This window comes from Numida meleagris, chromosome 4 (assembly GCF_002078875.1).
Source record: "Numida meleagris isolate 19003 breed g44 Domestic line chromosome 4, NumMel1.0, whole genome shotgun sequence".
NCBI lineage: Eukaryota > Metazoa > Chordata > Aves > Galliformes > Numididae > Numida > Numida meleagris.
In genome coordinates, this window is record NC_034412.1 from 24919811 (window position 1) to 24943387 (window position 23577).

The 23577-nt window shown below is 36.9% G+C and overlaps 1 protein-coding gene across 1 annotated transcript in view; it reads left to right on the forward strand.

The window, feature by feature from the left end:
* Positions 1-23577, forward strand: part of LOC110398284 — a 49760-nt gene that overhangs the window by 17565 nt on the left and 8618 nt on the right. The window contains exons 10-16 of the mRNA XM_021395801.1: positions 1700-1764; positions 2320-2426; positions 4345-4456; positions 8882-8981; positions 16392-16431; positions 16647-16698; positions 18743-18854. Of these exons, the coding sequence (XP_021251476.1) occupies positions 1700-1764; positions 2320-2426; positions 4345-4456; positions 8882-8981; positions 16392-16431; positions 16647-16698; positions 18743-18854 (588 nt within the window). The remainder of the gene's footprint in view (positions 1-1699; positions 1765-2319; positions 2427-4344; positions 4457-8881; positions 8982-16391; positions 16432-16646; positions 16699-18742; positions 18855-23577) is intronic.

Sequence of the window (23577 nt, forward strand, 5' to 3'; positions counted from 1 at the left end):
TCCGTCCTCAAAACTGCAACAGTCATATGAACAGCCAACAGACCAAAGATGCATTTAACGTTTGTTCCAAATTTGGACTTCAAAGCAAAACAACAAAACAAAAAAACCCAAAGCCCAGAATTCCAACATTTGTTGGTTGGATTAGAGTGTGTGATACAAATGTTGAGTGACAATCATTTGAAGTTTTACTGCACCTGTAATATGTATATTTGTTTTCATTCTAATGGAACTTAACCTGTGACAGTATGCTGAGTGCCTTTGGAAAACTTAGAACAACTGAAATTTCAAATGAAGAACTTCCTACGGAAAATACTTTGCTTCAATAACAGAAGTACTGCAAAACCGTACAGTGAACCTTGAGCTCATGCAACATAACTGAATGACATTCTGATAAGAGCAGCTTATTGCTTGTAGCCACTAGTCTTGTCTTTTTTTTTTTAAAGAAAAAAGGAAAAGAGCGCCCTAACCTTTCTGCGAACTTTTAGCTTGCAAATGACCCGATATGACATGTTTGAACTTAAAATGAACTTTCACATGAGCTTTCAGTTACTCTTCTTAGAAATATAGCAGATGGAAAATAGACGGATTTCTTAAATATTTTTAAGTTTGAAGTGCTTTGACACGTACACCAGTAAAAACAGGGCATGCTATCTGGTTTTGCTGTTTACATTGCTGATTTTATTATCCTGCTGGATTTGTGGCAGTGTTTGAACTGAGAGGTGCTTCTGTTTTCTTTTAGCCAACGGATGTCATGATGCATTTTGTTTTGTGGGCTTTGTGTATGTTACTCCTTAACCCGGCATATGAAAGTCTTTCAGATTTTTACTGTGACTGTAGGGATATTGTTTTCTCTTGACAGAGTTGAACAAACCTTATTGCAGCCTTGTAGAGAGTGGTGATATTTGTGCATGATACATAAAACTTAGGTCAGTCTGATTCCGTTTTTCAGATGCGTTCGCTTCAGAGGATTTCTGTAGAGCTTTAAATTGTTTCCTAAATATTTGCAAGCACAGATTAGCTACAGCTGAGCTACAGTATAATGCTGTCAGTTTGACATAAGATGCCGATCCTGTGCTGCTGATTTTTAAGGGATTTCACCTACTTTTTCCAGTTCAAACTCGAACCCGATGACACGTCAGCATTTTCTTGTTTCTTTTTGTTGTTCAGTTATCAGGTATATTAATAAGGTAGTTGCATGAGAAAATATATTCAGACTGTTCTGTTTCTGTTATCAAGAAGAAGGCTGAAGTTAAATTATCCCTTCACTTACTGAGCTATCAGCACGTAAGCCATCTCGGTTTTCACATTGTTCTGGTTCTGTCTCTTTGCCAAGTGAGGGACTGTCGTCCACTCCAGCAAGCTGCAGTAAATGGTGTGCCCTGTGTGTGTGAGCAACAACTGGCTGTTAAGTGGAAAATAACTATTGGATCTAATCTTTTAAGGTTTCTTTCTGTTTCAAGTATTTTTAAGTACATAAACATTTCAAGCATTTTGTTAAAAATCTCACTGAAGTTAGAAATATAGCTATCATGTAGCAGTTCGGAAGGCAGAGAGGACTGTTTTGTAGAAGGTTCTCTCTTCTGTGAGAGTACAGCCGTCAGTGATTTGTTTTTCTGATTAAATGCATTTGATTAACATAAAAGCATGTCTTTGAAGTTACACAGAAGAAGCTTAAGTATTGATTTTTCAACAACTCCAGGTTTTGAAGGTGGTGCAGTGAAAGTTCATGGAGCGAAAGGATCACCTCCTTCAACATTTTATAAGGTATTTCTTTCTCAATAAAGAATACTTTACGCTCCATACAAAATTTGATATTTTGGAGAAAATAAAAATATCTTCTGCCAAAAATTGTTGCCACTTTGAAGTTTACACACCAACATGCATGAGCTCACATGTGCCATTGCCAGATGAGTAACAGAAAGAAAAAATACAGAACAAACATTACTGGATGCATAAAACCATGATTATTTCTGTAACAGGCAAATACAGATGGTGCCAGAAAAGGCTGAAATGGTTCTTTTTTAATAATAAATTGTGATTATTCAGCTTTTCAACTCCAGAATGTATCTTATGTACTAAAATGTATAGGTACAAGATAATTTAAGATGACAATGAGAAGTGATCAAGTGAGTTTTATAGTTGTACAGATTTGAATCTTCTTGTAATACTATTTTAAATTTTAAATAATAGAGTGAGTTTACTGATTATAATGGTTTCTTATCATTCCTCTACTGAGATTGTAAAGAAAGTAACTGTTAGAGAGCATTTCTAGTACATTAATACTGAATCACATGTAATTTTTAATCCCTTTCTCGTTAGGTAAGTGCCACTTACCTTGATGGTTTCAGAGCTACTGCTGTCTGTCCGGTGGGAGGTCCAAAGGCAGTACAAAAAGGACAGCTCACTGCGGAAAGTATTCTCAAAAGGTTAGTATTTGTTGCTCGAAAGGGGTTTTGGTTATTTGATATTCCGAGATAATGAAAATAGAACGGTGACGTGATGGTAATCTCATTAACCTTGTAAGGAGCATAGAAAACAGAAGTTGTGAGGACGTTTCAAGACTTGAGTAGTCTGAAAAGACTGTTTAGGAAACAACCTGTAACTACGCCTTTTAACTATATTTGACAGAGAGGAAAAAGTTAGGAAATATTGTTCAAAATGGACAGCTGAGACCCAAATTTATTAGATTCCAGATGGATTTTTATTTAATTCTTTTTTCCACAGAACTTCTTATCAAAACCTTTGAAGCTATGAAATGTAGGCAGTTTACCACAATTGTTTTAGACTAAATATCTTATTATCTTGTAAAATAGGACTAATGGTTCTATTTGCTGTAACAGTTTTCCAGTTGGAAGACAGCGTGATATGCCTCTAGTCATATTGTCATGCCAGGCTATTTGTAGGAGGAATTCCTCTTTAATATAATTGTCTGTACTCACAGAGGTCTTGGACCATTTATTCCAGTAGCACCCAAACTTTCTGGTTATGTGAGCTATTGTTTTCTGCTCCGTTTTATATAAGACTTCTTTTCTATCATTCCATCGAATTATAGATGTGTGGAACAAGCTCTCTGGGCTAGAAACCTCTCAGAAATCAAATAAGTCAAGTATTTTTTTCCCATGCCTCAGGGGTAGTACACTGACAACCTTTGTTTTTTTTTTTGTATCAGTAAGAATTACACTTCAAATTTAAGCCCATATCATTTTCTGGGTGCCACGTTTAATATTTACAACGGTGGTGATGTGGCTAGTGTCTTCCAATAGTCAATTGATGGAAAATGTTTTTCTCATCCTAACATAATTCCAGTTTTTCAGCTGATTAAAAGTCTTAAACAGCTAGAAGGTTGCCAGAAAAAGATTAAGGGAAAACCAGTTCAGCTGCTTCAGAATTTAACTTACTTTTCCAGACTGCAACATGTTAACATATTGAACTATTTCTAATTAATGGTTGGATTACGTTAAAGCTTTCTTCCTCTCATATTTTTTACTGTGATTTTTTTGGTCTTTGGACAATATATGACTGTTTCAAAAATAAAATAAAAATTGAAGATCATTCTCTGTTTGTTCAGTGGTTGAAAGTTGGGCTGCCTTTTAAGAACTTTTAGGAATACCAATTTACTTGTTGAGCCTGCCCAAAAATGCGTCAGTTGCTGTTTCTCTAAAAGCAATATGTGTTTTTATGGTGTATTTTACAAAAAGTTAATTTCTGTTATTAATCATGATTGGACAAACTTGACATTCTTGAAACAGCATGCTTTTATTGTAAATAACCTTACAGAATTAGTTTGAGGAAACTCAAAGGGCCAGAGTAGACAAGCATGAGTAATGAAAAAGAGTTCTTAAAAATTTTTGTCTAATTCTTGGCATTTGAGTTGTATGCTCATTAACCTGAGCTGAATACCTGTAAAGTTTGAATAAAAATTCCTCCTCTAGTTGTGTTTTTCTTCACTGATGCCTGTGGTGTAGTGAGGTAGTTGCATATGTTTATTGGTGGGTCATAATGTCTTACAGTAGAAACAGCGGTAAGAACTGAATTATCAATGTGAAAACCAGGAAGACTGCATGTACTCCAATACCCTTTCAAGCTGTTCTTTTTTTTAAAGATAAAAGACCTGAAATACATTTCTTTGGCTTTACTTGTCATCTTTCATAGAATTTGAGTTAGGAAAAGGCTCAAGCTGAAACATAGGGATAAATTCAGAGGTGTGACTTAGTCTGTATTTGCATAGTGAAAAGTATCTGTAACCCAGTTTACATCGCAGAGCTAATTCCTGTGACCACACAGGGCTACTACAGATAATTACTTTGAGGCAGTTTGCTAACTAAAAAACATCATCTGTTGCAGGACGCGTCTTATTTTCAGTCAGCTTGGGTACGAAGATTACAGTGCAGTTAACATACAGGTTTTAGGGTCTGAAGATACGTATGGACCGCATGCTAAAAGGAGTATAGATGGTGTAAGTATACAGTGGAGTGTTCTTAAACTTTTACTGACCTCTATTTAATCTCTCCATATCATTATCTTTTCCATAACTTTAAAGGAAGTCACTGTCATCCTGGGAATTTCACCCCACTGTCTTTCAAAGAATTCAATGTTGTACTTAGTGTACAAAATTACACTGACAAAGTCTTTGCAGTATTGGATCTTCCAGAAGCACTGATAAGAAATCTTAGAAAAATGTTGTTGTGGTCTGTCATGGTTTTGTGATTTTCAGTTATTGGTATTCCACATCATAACATCATGTAGTGGATATACCTGGTTCTCAGAAGAGAAGGACTACTACAGTCCCCACGGCACTTTGCTCCTTTGTTACCATTTTCCAGCCGGAGGGAAAAGATAAAAGCTCACAGTATAAAAACTTGCAGATCACGAGACCTCGTCCTTTTATCCGCCGTCTCTCGTCTTGGCAGCACCTCGCTCTCCAGCCGTCTTATCATCGATAGTAGAGTAAGGCCTACCTTGATTTTGGGACATTCTCTCTCTCTGTATTGGATTTATCAGCTTAAATTGTAATTATTGTGTGTTGTACTATAGTGTGTTGTTTTGCATTCCGATATCTTATTTAGTAAATTAGTTTGTTTCTCCTCAGATTGTTGCCGCTGTTCTTTGCTCTCAGGGCCATCTCCCTACCCTTTTTCCCCTTTTCCCCAGACGTGGGCCCGTGGGTCCCCCATCCCCCTTGTCACGGAATCGGGCCTAACGCCCGTAAACTGTTGACAGTGGTCTGTTCTAATGTTGTTCATCTCAAGAAATACCTTAGAAGTTTTTACAAGGTAGGCTTAAGTTGCATTAGGGACAACTCTTAAAAGGCAGCATTATAAAAGAAATGGCAGAATTATTATTGCCTGTGCAACTGTAAAGCTCTGTGGGTCCTCTCTGTGAAACAGTCCTCAACTAAATAATTCTTCAGCATGTTTTGTGACTTGTTGAATTCATCTGTAAGAATATAAATGATGACTGCAGCCACTGCAGCTGTGATTTCCAGATTGTTTCCCTTATCTAGAAATGGAAGACCTTTTCATAGGAAGAAGACTATAAATCTTGTCCCCACTTACATACTCTTGAAATATTTAGACAGTTCCAAAACAGTAGTATCTAGTTCTTTTTTGTCAATGAAAGTCTTGCAAAACCCTTAAGGTACACCTGTCAAAACTCATCTCTGTGAGTTTGATCTTAGCAACGCCAGCATGTGAAATAGCTGAAAACGTGTATGTGTAGAAAGAAAAAAAAAAAAGCGAAACTTTTACTATAGAAATTAATTACTCTTAGAAATGAGACAAGTTGTGTCTGCAGCTGTGTGCACTTTAGTGCTTGAGCTTCAGTTTTGTTCTGAACAGCAGCAAGAGTTGCTTCCTGTGGAGCCATCTGTGATGCGGTTTGTTTTTAGGACAACAAACCCTGCTACAGTAAGTGTGTCACTGAGATAGCAGAACGAAAATACTGGAGCATAGGAGCACGTTTTCCAGATACTGAACTTCCGTTTGTACCAGTTTCTTATGATTAGGCATTGCAATTCATTTTTTAATGATATCGTTACATGGGAAGTTATCTGTCTTGCTCACTAGAGTGAATAATGATTGAGAAGAGAACAGCTTCTCTCTTCTTACTCTTCAGTTTGCCTTGCTTACAGTATGCTGAAAACATTTTCTGAACCAAGTTGAATACTTACAGTATTTCCCATATTTTAGCCTCAGCTTCCAGGTCTTACTATAAAATTAAATGCAGTGTTATCTCTGTTGTACGTGCTTTCCATACATGCCTGCAATAGGATGTGAAAGTTGAAGCTGAAATTCAGAAAGCTGCTTTACAGCGTTATCCTCTTCACACTGGTTCTCTGACGCTGGAACCTAGCCAGAGGAGTTCTCATCTGGAAAGCAGTGGCGGTAGCTTCAGAAGAATGGGAGAAGAACGTGGATTGCTTTACCATTTAAAACAAAGCTGTAGACACCTGAGAGATACATATGCCCTTTGGTAGATGTATTCTTTTTCTTATTATGTCTTTCTGTACAAAATTAGCTGTGCTTGTTTGGATTGCAAATAACAGTGGTCAAAAGCAGAGCCATGTTGTGCTAAGTGTTATATTATCATGCAAGGGAGACAGTCTGTGCCTTGAAGATTCTTCCACCTGAATTTAAATTGTGCACTGGCTGTGTATCCCAGACTCAGGTCCATTTAGTGAAGTGTGAACTGATGTGTACAGTATTGAATATTCCCTACAACAGATGGTAGCCTTGAGAAATTCAAAAATCCTTCCTTCCTTTCCGTGTTTTTCAGTCTTCTCCACCTGTTTCCATAGCTGTTCTTTGCCACTCTGATAGCTTGCTTTATCAGCAGAAGCAACGCACCTGAGTCAGCACTGAGTAACCCTGCTGGTATTTAATTGCTAATACTTCCTGCTCTGATTTTTCTGTTCTTGAGGAAGAAGGGATTATGGCAATGTCACAGTGTCAACGAGTTCGTGATTTAGAAATACTGGATGTGTTTCACGTGAAAGTTATATATTAACAGTACCTGAGGTGTTAGTTGGCTTTACAAAAACTGCGCTGAGCATGGATATAAGCAAATCTTAACAGCACAGAAGTAGTGCTTTGTTAACTAAAATGCCGTAGTTTTCTTCTAATGCTTTTATGACACATTTTTGAACTTGAAAGACAAATTTTTTTTGCTATTTTTGGTGTATTTTTTAATTATACTGTAATATAAATGACTACAATAGTCTACGTCTTTAGTTTTGGTATTGGATTAACACACTGAGGTCAGGACTCAGCTTACTATTCTCATAGAGCACTGTATCATTGTCTTTCATCTGGACAGGGCAGAAAGGTTAGGGCTTAAATGTGGTATTGAAGAGATAATACAGTTTAGAAGCAGGAAGTAGATGTGAATGCATAAGCATGCTTCTGCGAGAGTATTTCCTATTAAGTATTAGTACCAGTAATTTAATGAATCTCTGGACAGCTTTGTGAGCACTTGAAAATAATAAATAAAAAAGAGGAAAGAACATTTGAATTTTTAGCATAGCCACCTGTTTTTCTCCATAGGCCCTTCACTACTGTGTTTTAGCTGCAAAGTCAGGAATTTTCTGTGTCTCTGTGAGCCGGAATAAATGAGTTTGTTCATTTTGGGATTTCAGCATGTATTTGAGTTGGAATACAGAGCTTAGTAGTCTGTTAAAATAACTGCCTCTTTGGAACAGTCTTACAGTATCCAGAATGACTGGTGTAGAGTACTGCAACGTTTGTTATAAACACCATTTCAGCAGCTGTCAATAGGAAATGCAATAATGTTTTTATATTTTTGAAGTTACTTAAATTCCTGAAATTGTCTTGAGATTTTCTAATGTTCACATGTTCGACTGTCTTATTTTTGTGAAAATGTACGGGATATATGCATGGAAATTTTACTTATGAGAGATCTGTATTTCAAAAGCTGTTTACTTTTATGCAGTGCTCTTAAAGAATGCAACTTTACAGAACCATTGGCAATTAAAATAAGTAGAACTAAAGCTGGAAGATGTATTAAAAGACACGCAGTTCAGGAGTTCGAATCCAGCATGCTCTTTCTCTACTTCTTTTGAAGAGGAAAGCTTTTTTTTTTTAAGTTTAAAATGTTTACTTGAGTCTTAACATTTGAAAAGAAAATTGTTTTTTTTGTATGACACTTGTTAAATTTACTTGAGTTCTGAGGAATATATTTATATTTTTTAGGCATAATGGTCTAGTGTTTTTCCTTATGCCAGCTGTGCAAATTAGCAGTTGCTCCAAATCATTTTAGAATTGTTATTGACTTCTAGTTCTTGAATTCAGGAGCACCTATTCAACTTCATTCAATGAATAAGCATCTAACCATACTGCAAGAAAGATGAGATATGATTTTTGTCTCACCACAACTTTAATTCAGCTCATTTAACAACTGCCTGCATATATTATCTTCTCTCCTGTTCCCATTTCTTAGGAGAAAGATGCTGTCAGCACAGAGAGTCTTGGCTACTTTCTTGTCTTTTCAAGGTTAAGTCATGAAAAATCTGGTCAAGTGTAGGGTGATGCTATTCCGTAATCCAGAGAGAAAGCTCCTTAAAGGAGTCACTCCATTCTTTTCAACTGGCATAAAAGCGTGTACTTTTGCCCCACACCTCATCTTGTGTGTTTTGATCATCTCCAATGGTTGATTTCCTGGTAACAAAAGAAAAAGATGATGAAGCGTTAATGGAAAATTATAGTTATGCTGGATGAAAAGTCACTGAATGAAAACTGTAGTTAGTAGTACTGAGCATGAAATGTCCATTAGATTTGCTTTGAATGCTGAGATACAGTTACTTTTTGATTTGACAGATATAACTGATGTTCTGCTGCTAAGCTAATCTTCTGCTTTTTCAAAGCAGGGTCCTCGAGAAGCTGTTATTTGGCTTGCAGTACATCATAAGCAAAAAGAAGCTTTAGAAATCTTCTCCAAGGAGATTGCACCAGCTGGAACTGGCATGGGTAAACACTCATATCTTTCTCTAACAATGTAATGTAGCTGCTTGTGTAGAGAAGTCAAACTTTCAGATCTAATTTAAAAAGTTTTAAATAGTATACTGCAGTGAGAATGCTAATGACCTCCATCTAAGTCTTTATTCACACTGTGCATATTAGCTCCCCAGGTTGAATTCTGGTCTTGCACTATTATGTCTAGCCCTGCATTAGTGTCTTTAACTTTGGACTTTGAGTGAGTGTGATGTACTGCAGCTATTATATAGACCTTTTTCATTGACTTCAGATGTAAAGACAAGACACCAGGATTTAATTAAAAGTCAGTTTTAAGTGCATATAGTTTAAGTATTTGCACGAGGGTCATCTGTTGTGAAATCATCTGTTGTTTTACTGGATGTTTGTTCCAAGAAAAACTTATCATTTATTCACTTTAATTTCCACTGGATTCTCATAGCTTTCTAGGAGAACTAATTGAGCAAATTCTTCTTTCTTTCCTCTTCTTCTCCTCCCAAGGCAAATCTTAAGTGTTACCACTCTATTAATCTCAGTTGTAAGGAGCACATTCATATGCTGGGATTTGACTGCTGCTTACGCTATTAATACTCATTTAATCTTTTCAAAATCCATTGAAAATTTGGAGAGCTTCTTTTGGAAGACTGGAGCTCAGATGCGTTGCAGTTGCTTCACTGTACCTAATGGAAGACTATGTTGAGGATTTGTGTCAATCTTTTTAAATTACTTAACTTGAATGTCAACTTCCATAGCACGTTTAGAATTGTGATTCACAGGGGCTGAATGTTGCCGTGCAATTAAGGAATTGGTCAACATTTTCTTTTAGTGGATACAAAATTGTAGGAACTGAGCATGTTCTCTGTTGTCTTTACCGTGGTATCAGAGCTGTAGATAATGTAGTACTTTTTTTTAGTTGTGTTTACAGAAGAAGGGTCGATGCAAGGTCATCCTTTTTTTTTCCTTTTTTTTTTCCTCCTTCCTATAAGAAAGAATACAATCATGTAGAAGTCATTAGGAAGATTCATTTTAAAATATTTTGCATTTGTGAAGGTTGTTTAGTGAATCAACATTTCTTGTAGATGTACATTACTTCCAAAGACTGTTATTTTAGTGAATGATACTGTTTTCACAGTAGATAAAGCTACCATTTCTAAAATTAGTCAAGGATTCATAATTGAAGTAGCGTTTTTCCTTTTTCATTATTCCTGTGTTCTATTCCTGAAAGTAAAATCTCTACTTGTTCTTTATTTTATATGCACATAGATGATCCCCTAGCAAGTGTCTTTTTGAACAGATGGAAGATGGTTAGATTTTAAAACAATCACTTATTTTTAGAATCTGAAGTTAACACATATGTAGTTGTCTCTCCAAGTTCTTGGTATGTGCTTTGTCCAGTTTTTTTCACTACTGTTGTCTATAGAATAAAAAGTCAAAAATCCGTGCTGCTTGACTTGGGTAGCACAGTATTGTACAGTATTGACACTGAGTTTCCTTGTGTGTGAACACTTGTGTCTTAAGGTGGCTGGCAAGCTTTTGGCTCATGTGGTCAGAGCAGTGGCTTTTACTTAAGCTAAATTTAAATCACTTCAGGCAAAAAATATTGGATCTATTTACCTGGTAAAACTTGGAGTGAAATTTCAGCTTTTCAGTCTTTGCAGGGAGCAAGAGCAGGATGAAAAACAATGTTTTCTTCCCCTGTGGTTTGTAAGTGTATTGCAACAGTGTTCTGCATAATGTTTCACAGCAGAGATTTAGAACTGAGGCTGCTGTATCTTGAATGTCAGAGATGTGGTTTTTAGCTCATTTCTTTAATGCTTTTTTTAATTCCCATTGTTTTTACTGACAACCAATGAGGCACATGAGCATACTTGCACAGTACCGTTCTGATGTACAAACTTCTATATCATATTATTAAAATTGCAGAAGCTTAAGCAAAGAGAATTTGATGCTGCTGTATGTAGACATGCCATCCATTAGAGAGCAATTTGTTGTTTGTGTTTGGAATACAGCACTTTTACTGTACACTGCTGTTGAGCTGGATACCCAGTTTACCAGTTTAAACAATCATTTTTCAGTTTGGTTATGCTTATTTGATGTGCTTAAGGAGATATAGGCTATTAAAAAAATTAAACCAATCATTTTCTCTTTTTCAAAATTAGTACCTGAGACTGCTTAACTTCCTATTGGTGAAAGAATACTTTTTGTTCTCTAGGTTTATTTCTCAATAATTTGAAAATCGATAATAGCAAGTTTAGTGAACAGTTACTAGCTATGTAGTTTTGGTTTTTAATGCATGTACGGTCTCCTTAAAAAAAAATAAAAACCAAAAAAAACCTTTAATGTTCAGTCTTAGTAGCACAATTTTAGAGCTGCTTTCTTGTTCTATAAAGCGTGCTTTTGTGTACTTTTTAATTTGGATAGATTGTTCTGAATAAAGCCTGGTGGAGAAGAGGCTCAAGAAGAGTCTTGCTGATGTAGTTTAATGGTTCAGTAGCTAAGTGTTTTATTAATAGCTGAAATCATATGCTGACCCTTATTTCACATTAAAATGACCGGAGTTTGACACTAAGATGACAGCTGGTTAATACAACTTGAGATTTTAAAGTGCTTGAGTGTATGTAAATATTATGACTGATCTCATAAGTGTGTTGGAAGATAGTTCAAGGAACGTCTTAGTTCTAACAGTTTATTGCAGTCTCCATTTTTGTTTGAGAATAATATTGCAGAAGATAGTTTATCTGCTGTATTCAGAGGATATGTAATAATTAGAATGTATAATTGACCACCATTTTTTAAAAAGTACACAATTTGTACTTTTATTAAACTATATTGTAAGAACTAACTGTAAATATATAGTGTATATTTAATTCCTTAGTGTATAGAATAAAATACAGTAACCAGCTTTTGAGCTAATTCAGTCACCACCAGGAGACATGATTGTACTTTGAAATTCAGTGAAGTTTCAAAGAAAGTATCAGCTATTGAATTTAAACTACTAAAAGCATTTAAATCTCTACTAGTCAGACCATTTTGATGCTTTTTTTCTCCAAAATGTTTTACAAATTAGATGTAATGCAGTCTAGCATTTTTCATATATTGCACATTTTATTCTGTTGAAAAGCATATAGAATTGTGCGTATTATTTTTGGCAGAATTAGATTAAAGGACACCTACAAGTGTTGTATCTGTGGCATGCATTAGCATTTACTAGAACATGGCAGTTATTTGTGTTGAAATAGGTGCTCCTTTGGGCCCGTGATAAGTGTTCATTTCACCAGAGCTGTTTTTCCGTGGATCTACTCCCTCAAATGGTTGCCCAAAAACCAGTGTTGGTGCAGAGGCGAGAGAAGAGCATGTGACAAAGAATAGGGGGCTGGGTGATGTGAACTGTTGTAGTTCTCCCAGTAAGTTACGATATTCTTCACCTGATACAAGCGTTCATGAAATTTGTTGGAAACTCGATGTTTTCTAACACGATCTGTACTCAGCCCTGGTGAAGTCCCACTTTGATTACTGTGTCCAGTTTTGGACCCCTCACTGCAAGAAAGACATTGAGGCCCTGGAGCGTGTTCAGAGGAGGGCGACGAAGCTGGTGAGGGGTCTGGAGCACAGGCCTTATGAGGAGTGGCTGAGGGAGCTGGGATTGTTCACTCTGGAGAAGAGGAGGCTCAGGGGAGACCTTATCACTCTCTATAACTACCTGAAGGGAGGTTGTAGTGAGCTGGGGGTCAGCCTCTTCTCTCTTGTAACTAGTAACAGGATGAAGGGGAATGGCCTCAAGTTGTGCCGGGGAGCTTTAGGCTGGACATTAGGAAGTACTACTTTTCTGAAAGAGTGGTCAGGTGCTGGAATGGGCTGCCCAGGGAGGTGGTTGAGTCGCCGTCCCTGGAGGTGTTCAAGAAACATTTAGATACAACGTTGAGAGACATAGTTTAGTGGGGTTATTGGTGGTAGGTGGATGGTTGGACTGGATGATCTTGTAGGTCTTTTCCAACCTAGCTAATTCTATGATTCTATGATACGGGCTGTCAAAGTATTGGTATTTGCAAGACCATCCTTGTATGAGTTTTGTAGGGTTTCAGGCTAGGTCCTCAGACTTGGCAGAGAAACTGTTCTAGGAAAGGGCAAGTGACTGGATCAGACCCTTGAGGCAAAATAACTACTCAGTATGATGATACCATACATGCAGATGAACAGAATATCGATGGATTAAAAACATCTGAAAATGTTTTATCAACATGAAGGCATTCATCTCCTTTTTGACACAGGAGTTTTGTGCTGTTCTGAGGCACAGAAGCTAGCAGATACTGATGCTGAGTAACTAAACTGAGTTGATAGTCAACTTCAGTTGAAGGGGCTGGTTGCGGTTTGGATGACACGTTCTTAGCAATGCTTATCTGCCTTGGGGAACTAATGAATGCAGTTTGATAACAGAAGGTGCTCATGCAGTGTTTCTGGGAAAGGCAATAGCAGCTTCGATTTAGCTGATGATCTTATTTACTTGATGCTACAGTCTGATTGATACTTTCTACAAGTACAACAAATTATTCATGCTAGATTTCATTGTAGATAGGTACACCTTCCTCCAGCAAGGAAGGAGGGAAACGTCTGCACAGGTATTTACATAAGCAACATATAATAAGTGTGAACTACAGCACAAGAAGATCTCTCTTACCTGGAAGATGCTTTGGGACAGCTGATTTAAGGAGATCGCAAATAATTTAGAAATGGGCTTGCTGCTGTGGTCAGACTTGCTGTTAGAGTGTTGTGCTTAACCTTCCCTTGCCTTCTTTCAGTCTTGATTGAGAATTGCAATAGGGAGCCCCGGGTTGGAGGTGGGTTTTGTGCTCTGGTCCAATCTGTTCACACAAATAACAAATCACCAGTCATAAACTACAGTCAATTTAAGATTTGGTTCATCTTCTCTGCCTCAAGTCTAAATAGGAATTGCATGTACGTGTGTTACTTGAAAGCGCTGCAGTCTTACTTATATTAACTTAAACAATGGACTGAATAATTCTAATGTAGAAATGAATAATGTTGCAATTGGCATGTAACAACATAGCTTTGCTTTGTATTTGCATTTATGTGCAGGGTAGCTGCAATATGTCCTGAGAAAGATCTGCATTTACAGAAGCTTATGCTGGAGGAGTTTGCAAGAGTAGTGATAGCAAGCACCAGAAGAAGGTTATCATAGCCTCAGGGTGTGAGTACTTGATGCTTTTAGATGGATTGTTTTCTTGTTAGTGTTCAGAGAACTGCTTTGTTCTGAGAGCCAAGTTTCATTGTACGAGAGCAGACAAGTGAAGAGCTTTCTCTGAGAGCTTTCAGGAAGTTGAAATAGATTTTGAAGCAAAATCTGGTACCCTTAATGAGCAGTTCAGCTGCCTCATGGGAAGTGAGCCACGTGACAATCCACAGATAATTTTAAATTAACTTTCTGAGCCTGTTTTCAACATGACCTTACTATATCCTGCTTCCTTGCCCAACAGCCTAAATGAACTAGGAGCATAATTCAGTCAACAAATAATGGCAGTTGGTTTTAATATTGAATGGAAGTTTTTTTTGCTTGAAAGAGCACACAGGTAGTGTTTGTAGAGTTTAATCTTCCCTGGATCATTTGAAAGTTGTTGTAAGAGATCAGTTTCCATTCTGTCCACAACCATGTTCTTTGCAGCAGAACTTGGTGGGTAGAGGGGCGGTTATTCATGGTTCATTTATTCAAGAATTTTTTTGCAACAGCATGCCTTATCAAAGACTTCAGTAAGCCACCTTGCTTAAGTGCTGTTTCAGGGAAATTGCTCCTCCAATGAATGTGGATCTGGACTGTAATCTGGACCTGTGCTATGTTGTACCTGTGCTACCACTTGCTCTGCATTACCAAGGCACCAAACCTAAGCTAAGGCAGCTTGCTGAGAGGTAGAGGTTACTAGTGGGAGTGTATCACCACAAGAACATGGTTTCATGGCATTTGGTCAGAGAGAATACACCTGGAAGAAGCTTGAAGGAAAGTGGGCCCATGAGGTGCTGGAGCAGGTCCAAAGAAGGGCAACAAGGCTGGCGAAGGTCTTGGAGGATATGCCCTGTGAGGAGCAACTGATGGAACTGGGGCTGTTTAGTCTGGGAAAGAGGAGGCTGAGGGGAGACCTGATTGCTCTCTTCAAATACCTGAAAAGTGATTGCAGTGAGAGCGGGGTTGGTCTCTTCTCACTGATGACAGGAGAAGGGGAAATGGCCTCAAGTTGCATCAGGGGAGGTTTAGGTTGGGTATCAGGAAAAACTTCTTTACAGAAAGGGTTGTTAGGCACTGGAACAGGCTCCCCAGGGAGGTGGTTGAGTCGCCATCCCTGAATGTGTTTAAAAACCGTCTGAATGCGGTGCTCAGGGACATGATTTAGCGGTGGGTTGTTAGGGTAGTATGGTTAGGTTGCAGTTGGACTTGATGATTTTGAAGGTCTTTTCCAACCTGAGCGATTCTATGATTCTATGATGTTATCCAGGATAAAGTTGGATAAACACCATTTGGGAAGCTTTCCACAGCATTTGTTTCTATAGGGGCCGCTTATACACTTCTTAATTCCTAGGTTAATTTAACATACACATTTGACCGTTTCTTTCCTCTGCACTTCTGTAGGGAACTTAGATGTATCATGTATGTATACTACCCATGCCAAGCAGAAAGGATAGAAGATAAGCTAGAAAGAGCAGAACTGTTTATTTCAGGAATACTGATCTGTTAGATGGGTTTAATAGGAGTAAAGCCTAACAACCAGATATTGAGAAGAGTCTAATCACAGTGCTGATTTACTACAAATCTTGAATCGTGCTAGTGACTTAAAGCTCATAAATTACCTATGTAGAAAAGAGAAAGAAAGAATGGGGTCTGCAGTGCAGAGGAGCCTAAAAACCAGCTAAGTTAGCCAGTGAAAATGCTTGAGAGAGAAATGCATCTGAAATGGTTAATCTAATAAAAGCAGTAAATTGTGTATGGATCTGATCAGAGTTGTTTCTCTGCTCTCTTTAAAAGTGGACAAAACAATAACGCTCCCCACCCTCAGACTGGTTCTTTTTCTACCTAATGTATTGCCTGACTGGCATTGGCATACAAAAAGAAAAATCATTAGGTTCTTCTTTTGAAGCAGTTTATGCTTTGCACATCTTGAGACATAATCTTTCTTTTTTTTAAAGTCCTGTACTTTCTACGTGTTTTGCTGTTTTACCTGTTCTGTAAAATGTTTGGTTGTATTAATTTGATACTATATGTAATTTGCTAGATGGTTTCGAGTATTAATAAATCTATTATATTATATGCATTAAAGAAATGATTTGAACTGCCTTAAGCAATGAGCTTTGGTGTTCTGAAGATGGATTTAACAGTTATTTTGTGAATTTCATTTTCATCTCCAGCACCTGGCCTCACTGGAGTTATTGGAGGGCGCCCTAGAATGTAAGTTAATTTTTTTAAAATAAGATCTTGCTTTATTAATAATGAAATTTAAATAATTTCTGCATTCCTTGAGCTTTCCAAAATTGTTTGGAAAACTCTTGCTAATTGTGGCTAAAAAGCTTTTACTTTTCCAAGTGATTGCCTAGTATATGAATAATCTGAGGATTTTCATTCATTTGTATTGAAATGCATTTATGATTGCTTTGTGTGCCTAGATCTCCAGTTTTGAAGCCATTTTTCTTCCATTATCCAAAGAGCAATGTCCAGGTAAGACTTACTACTCAAAGCCAGCTCTGTTTCTTTTGGAGTCATTAAAAAAATTATGATGACTTGGCATTTTTAAGCAACTTTGAGTCCTGCAAAGTGTACTGACAACCTGAAAAAATATTTTCCTAGGTATTGTTATTCATACACTGTATTTTACAACTTCTCAACCTTCCATTTTAATTCATACAACCCTACTCTCTGTGTGTACTAATGGAAGTAACTATGAAAATCAGTGAACAACTTCCGATTTACCCAGGTTTTATATTAGCAGAGAGTTGAAGCTTTGCCTTCTGCACACTCTGTCTATAAGAATGGGACTAGGTTTTCTAATAATGATACAAGAGCTTTCTCACTCATTCAACAGTTGAGAAAGTGATCAAAGGCCAGAATGTTGTTCTGTGTTGGGCCACAGCACTGAGTGCAGTGACAGTCTTCTGTTTCAAGCGGTGAAGAGAAGCATTAGGAGCACAGGCAGCAAGAGAGAAGAAACCCCAAATACAGTCAACTTAAAGAAACCAACAGAAATAACTAATTTATTTATTTATTTACAAAGTTTTAGTAATCAATTTAAGGATTCAAAAGATTTCCTAAAAGAGCTGTTTTGCTTTCATTTTTAAACATGTATACAGTGCTTAGCACAAATAAGGCCAAGTGTTATATTTTTCTCTACATTGGTGTGAAAGAACTTAAGATTAAATTCAAAGAGGAAATGCTGTGTAGTTACGAAAACCACACTGATAAACTGTGGGTAGTGGAGAAGCATTACAAAATCACTTCATGCTTTGGAAGAAGTTAGAATAGAAACATTCAGTTGGAAGGCACCTGCAAAGATCATGAAGTCCATCTGCCTGGCCACTTCAGTCAGGGATGACTAAGAGAGCATATTATTAAGGGCATTTATAACTAAATGCTGCTTTAACACTGACGATCTTGAGTGAGCCACCTCTCTAGGAAGCCCGTTCCAGCATTTGATCATCCTCACAGTAAATGTGTTTTTCCTGCTATCTAGTCTGAACCTTCCCTGGTGCAGCTTTGTGATGTTGAAGTACTTAGCATTTTTGCTTGTCTTTGTTTAATATTAAATTATTGTCTTCAATAATTTCAAAGTTCAAGCTACTGCTTTGTTTATCAAATTACTAATGAGCACTGTGTTCTAGATGTGGTCAAATGCCTGCTGAGATTAAATAGTAACTTCATTTAGCTGGGGAAGACAGCATTGTCTCTCTTATCAATACAGAAAATCAAAATGCTTGCTCTAAGGAACTAATCTGGTGAGCACGCTAATATGCTCATAACAAAATTCTGTGTCACTGTTGAAATGCAACGAAGGTTATATAAAAGCGTGGTCTAAGTGATTCAGACCTTGGTTCAAAGTTTTAGCCATGTATTAAGAAAGATCTAGCTAGAGATTGCAGAGTAAATAAGGTACAAATTAACTACTTTTCTAGAATGGAATTTCAGTTATAAAGAGTCTAGTTGCCATAGAGATAAACCTAGAATTTGATCTAAACCCAAAAATACTACATAAGGAGATTTTCAGGTACATTAATATTGCCACAGTGGGTTCTTTTGTTTTTTGTTTGATAACACTTTTCTGGATTTCAGGTTGGATTCAATATCTCATTGGTTATGTGTTGTTTTCACTGCTCTTATGCAATTGTCCTGATTTTACCATAGGTCACGAGTGGTTTCACAGTGCAAACATGAGTTATTTTCCAAGTGTACGTTTTTATGTTTAAGGGGTAACCTAAAACTTTTGGTAGGAGAAAGAAAGAAGGAATCCTAGCAAGCCTTCTGAAGGCAAGAATAACTTTCCTCTTTTTTTCTTTTTTTTTTGATCTTCCCTTTAAAGAAGCACTGGAGCCTTTGTTGCTATTAGCTGTTTTCCAAGAACAATCTTAAGAAAGGCAGTCGAGTAAAATGATCTAGAAGCTTTTATTAAAAATGTTGCAGATGAATATTTCATTAGAAAAAGACTTCATTCACGTGTTGTGCTGGATTTCTGGGTCTAATTTGACAGTTCGGAAATTGTATTTTTTTCCAGATCAACTTATTTCTAAATGGTCAGTATGTTGAGACATTTGAGGAGGATCTCACGTTTACATCAGATGAAGCTGTCTCCTTTGATCCACCCAAGACTAACAGTGAATTGAAAGGTATGTTCATCTTTTATTTTCAATGTATAATTTCCCATCTTTGTCCTAGAAAATTACGTGCTAAATTTTGTCTGAGAAATTTGTTTTACCTCCTTACACTATGCATTTTGAATTCCTTTGCAAAACTCTTAAGCCACTTTTCTTAGGAAGGATGGAGATTAGCATCAGACAATATTAAATTTGAGTCTATAATAAGGCTATATCAACTTGCTTAAAAAAAAAACCCAAGCCTTAGGCCACAAGAAAGCACTTAAACTCTGACTTGATATTGAAACATGGTTTCAAAGTATATTGCAAACTTATTGTATTAATCCTGGTACAAGTTGGTTTTACCTTAAACCAAAATACTTGCATTCAGAATGGAGGGCAGATGTATGGAATCCTTAATATTTTGGATAAATAAATTCAGCCACATTACATCAGGCTTCATAAAATGAGCAAGAATGTGACTGCTCTGGATCTAGTAACTTTTGAAGAAAGCATATTAGAATAATGATTCCTTATGATCATTTCTATCCAACTTTTCTAATCTGTATCTCTGAAGAAGGAAAGGAAGAAATTTGGGTAACCAGTGAGCTGAGGAGGTCAGAATGTCTGCAGCGAATCGTTCAGTCTGAGTTGTTCACAGAAGCTAGGTATGAGATTAAGGATTATAAAAGCTGTCAGGCATTTACAAGTTTTCTTATCCTTTCTAATGGCAGAACTACAGGCTGTATTTTGAAACGTATGGCGTACATCATAATTTCCTTTTGATCCAGACAAAATCTTTAATGTTATGCCCCTTCTCACTAGAGAGATGTGGTAATTAATTTAAAGCTGTGGATAGATCCTTTCAAATTTAAATCAGGTAACTTCAAGTAAAGATTATTTGTACAAATTATTTCTAAATACAATACTAATTCTGAAAAAATAATTCACGTGCTTCAGTATATGTATTAAAAAAAAAAAATTGCATCTTAATGTTTTGTGCCTTCATATCATCTGTATCTGGAATCCAGAATAAATGAGTGGAATTTCTCAAAACTACTAGTAGAATCAGTAATTATAAATTAGTTACTGAAATATATTCTCTATCATATAGAGAAATTTGAAATACATACTGTCAGCGGTTTACAGGCATTTGGCCCAGTTCTGTGACGAAGGGGACGGGGGACCCACGGGCCCACACCCCGGGAAAAGGGAAAAAAGGGTAAGGAGATGGCCCTGAGAGCAAAGAACAGCGACAACAATCTGAGGAAAAACAAACTAATTTACTAAATAAGATATCGGAATGATATCAACACACTATAATACAATATAATTACTATAATACAATATAATTACAATTTAAGCTGATAAATCCAATACAGAGAGAGAGAATGTCCCAAAATCAAGGTAGGCCTTACTCTACTACTGACGATAAGATGGCTGGAGAGCGAGGTGCTGCCAGGACGAGAGACAGGCAGAAAAAAGGGATGAGGTCTCATGATCTGCAAGCTTTTATCTTTTCGCTCTGTCCGGAAATGGTAACAGAGGAGAAAAGTACCCTGGGAAATGTAGTAGTCCTTCTCTTCTGAGAACCAGGTACATTCACTACATGATGTTATGATGTGGAATACCAATAACCGAAAATCACAAAACCATGACAACATACGTGGCTATGTGTTTATTGCCATAAGTCACTGATGCTGCGCCTCTAACTGCCATGTGTGAATTCATTTTGTCTGTCCTTTCAGACATCCCTTTGAGGAAGTCTTTTTATGTCAAGTAGAAATAAATTTTAGTCTTTGGTGTGTGTTTAGCTCTTGATTATGTCTGTTGCAAATCAAAGCTCATAGCAGAATCTCTTTGATATATGGGAGTTCCTGGGAGGGCAGTGGGGGATTATCATCCTCAGACTGAGTGAGTTAAGGAATAGAAGATCTTTGTTTGTCTAATAAAGAGGCTTGCAAAGTTACTGTTTTTTTTTTTTTTAATTTCAACATGACTGCGACACTAAATATTGGAGGGAAAAAAAAAAGCAGTCAAACTTCCTGTTGCTTTCAAATGCTTTCTTATCATTTGAGAAGACTTTCTGAGGCGCCTGACATAAACTTATAAGTACTGAATTCTTCAGGCTTTGTTCAGGCAGAACTCTACTTCTGAGGGTCAGCAGATCTCTGTTTTTTTTCCCTCGAGAAGGACCTCTAAACTTTTGCCCTTAGTTGTAAATAGAAATGTTTTCTCTATATGACTAAATACTTACCTACTTCTGTGGCTTAACACATGGACAACATAGATGAGAAATAGACAGATAGATTAGACTGTAAAAGCAGTAAACTCTGCTAAAGCATTTTGTCAGCATTTAGTAAGGAGGGAAGTATTTTTTTTCTTGGTTTCTTGGTTATCTCAAGTGTGAGGGACTGTTAGTTGTCTTTGAACAGATAAGAGAAATATGCGAAAATGGATTTCAAAAATTCTGCTAGACGTGGTTCTGGAAGGGTGGAATTTGAATTGTTTGCCCTAGCTTCGAAGAGGATTCTTCTGTAGATTTAAGATGTTTGTTAAATGAAAACAATTTCCTGATAAACAGATCATGAAGGATAAATCAGTGAGGGCAATAATAAATGAGAACACCAGAGCACTATCTTGAAATGGTTTTGTTTAAATGAAGACTGTCAAAGACTGTCTAAAATGTTGATGATGACTTCTACATCTTCTATAGTTTGAACACCACTGCATTTCAGACTTCGAAAAAATACTTTTTTTTCTTTTAGGAATTGCAGATTGAATTAAAAAAAAAAAAAAAGGAAAGAAAGAAATGCAGTTTCTGTGATGTACAAAGTATGGTCGACTTGGCCAAAATGAGGAATGAGCCTTACCTGGACTCTTTCTGCATCAGAAGAGGATCTGATTTGTTTAATCACCAACAGTATTCCTCAATTATATAAATATACCCTTTAATATTTTCTGGCAAGTTTCATGACGCACTTCTACTTGCGTTTTTCATGTGAAGTGAATGTGGAAAAGACAGAGCATCAAGCTCAAGACAAACCTATATGTTAACTCTTCTGTCGTGTATTTTCAACATTTCAAGTTCTATTTATCACCAGTGAAGTATTATACCAGACTAACCTATAATTAATTTCAGCTTATCTTTCACATGTTGTAAAGACTTAAGATTTCAATCAAAGTAGTTTAACATTGCTACATTTTTTCCCTAGGATGTGAGTAGATGTCCTCTTTCTATCGGTACAGCTGGATCAGGAAAGGCTTGCTATGGTCAGCCCCAGATTATTCTGTTAATGTTTTTCTCCACTGAAGGTTATCCGACGTTTGATTTACAAGAACTCCTCTTCAATACAAGTTTGAGTTTTTAACACATTAGACTGACAATGTGATGACCGTGTGCTCTAGGCTGAATTATTTTTCTAAAAGAAAGAAAAAATCCTTTTTTTTAAGGTGTTTGTCAGTTGCTTCCTGTGGCTGGTGCCACCAGGCGTTGCACCAGAAACCATGATAGAAAGCAGGAAGAATGTCGCTTCCATGCCATGAATGTTCCCTCTACTGGTGTCCAAGGAGCAGAGAGAGGATATAACCTGCCAGCTCATGTGCGGAAAGATAGAAAATCACAGGAAGGGGTTATAGGAAAGGGTAGCTGAGGGATGGGAATTCTAAATGCAAGAAAGATAGGTGGATAAGCTTGTGATTAAGCCAGGGATGCCAGGAGAGCTGATATGTCCAGAGGGAAGTTGGATTAGAAGCAAAACAAGATTGAAATGACTGGATTCTCTCTGCCTAAAAAATGGGATATAAACTATACTTCAAGTATTAGGCTTCTGTCAGTGGATAACTGAAATCTGGTGGCAAGGTGAGAACTTCATCTCTCCTTCGGGGGAGCAGCTAGGTGGTGGCTGCCTGCTGCTTCCTAATGAAGAATTGCAGGAGGTCTGTGATGTATGACTAAACCATTAAACCTTGCTTATAAACTCTGTTCTTCAACAAGATTGAACTTCTGGATTTGGCAGGAGTGGGGCTGTTTTATTTTTTTATTTATAAGTGGATAAAAATAATACTTTATGTTCTAGGAAGTGCAATAATAATAATGTTCATGCAGACTTAAAATTCCAGTATTCCAGACAAGTTAAAAAACTGACTAGCTTCCTATAGGAAATGCAATCATGACCATGAAATGCCTTTTCTATATAATACTAAGATATTTGCAAAATTAGTTATTTGAAAAAGAAATCTTCAGTGCAACTGGAAAAGTAACTTTTATAGCAGCGTGTATGAAAGTAAGAGAGGTTAACAGTCTCCAAACAGACTTTTAAATTGTGACTGTTTTCTACAGAGGACAAATTATCAGTAACTAAATGTATTTTCTACCTGCACTGGAAGAAGAGAGATCTATGTGTTAAGGGGACAACAGTTGTCAGCTGGTCAAGAAATACCAAGTATCTGCTAAACCTCCTTCAGAAATACCTCACTGTTATGATGGAGATGAATTTTCATATTCAGAGGTGGTGGAACAGGGGGTGTGTGGCACAGCACTCAGCTGTATAAAAGAGAAAGGGATGTGCTTTCATAAATACACCTAAGGGCAGAAACAGTCAATTTTGTGATTTTGCTCCCACCCTCACAACTTCTCTGGGTGTGTCTGTGGGAAGAAAGCTTTGACGTTTTTTGTGAGAGTACTACAAACAATGCAGGAAGACTATAAAGACAGTTACTTCTTCAAAATGTACTGTTGTTTGTAGCTATCATT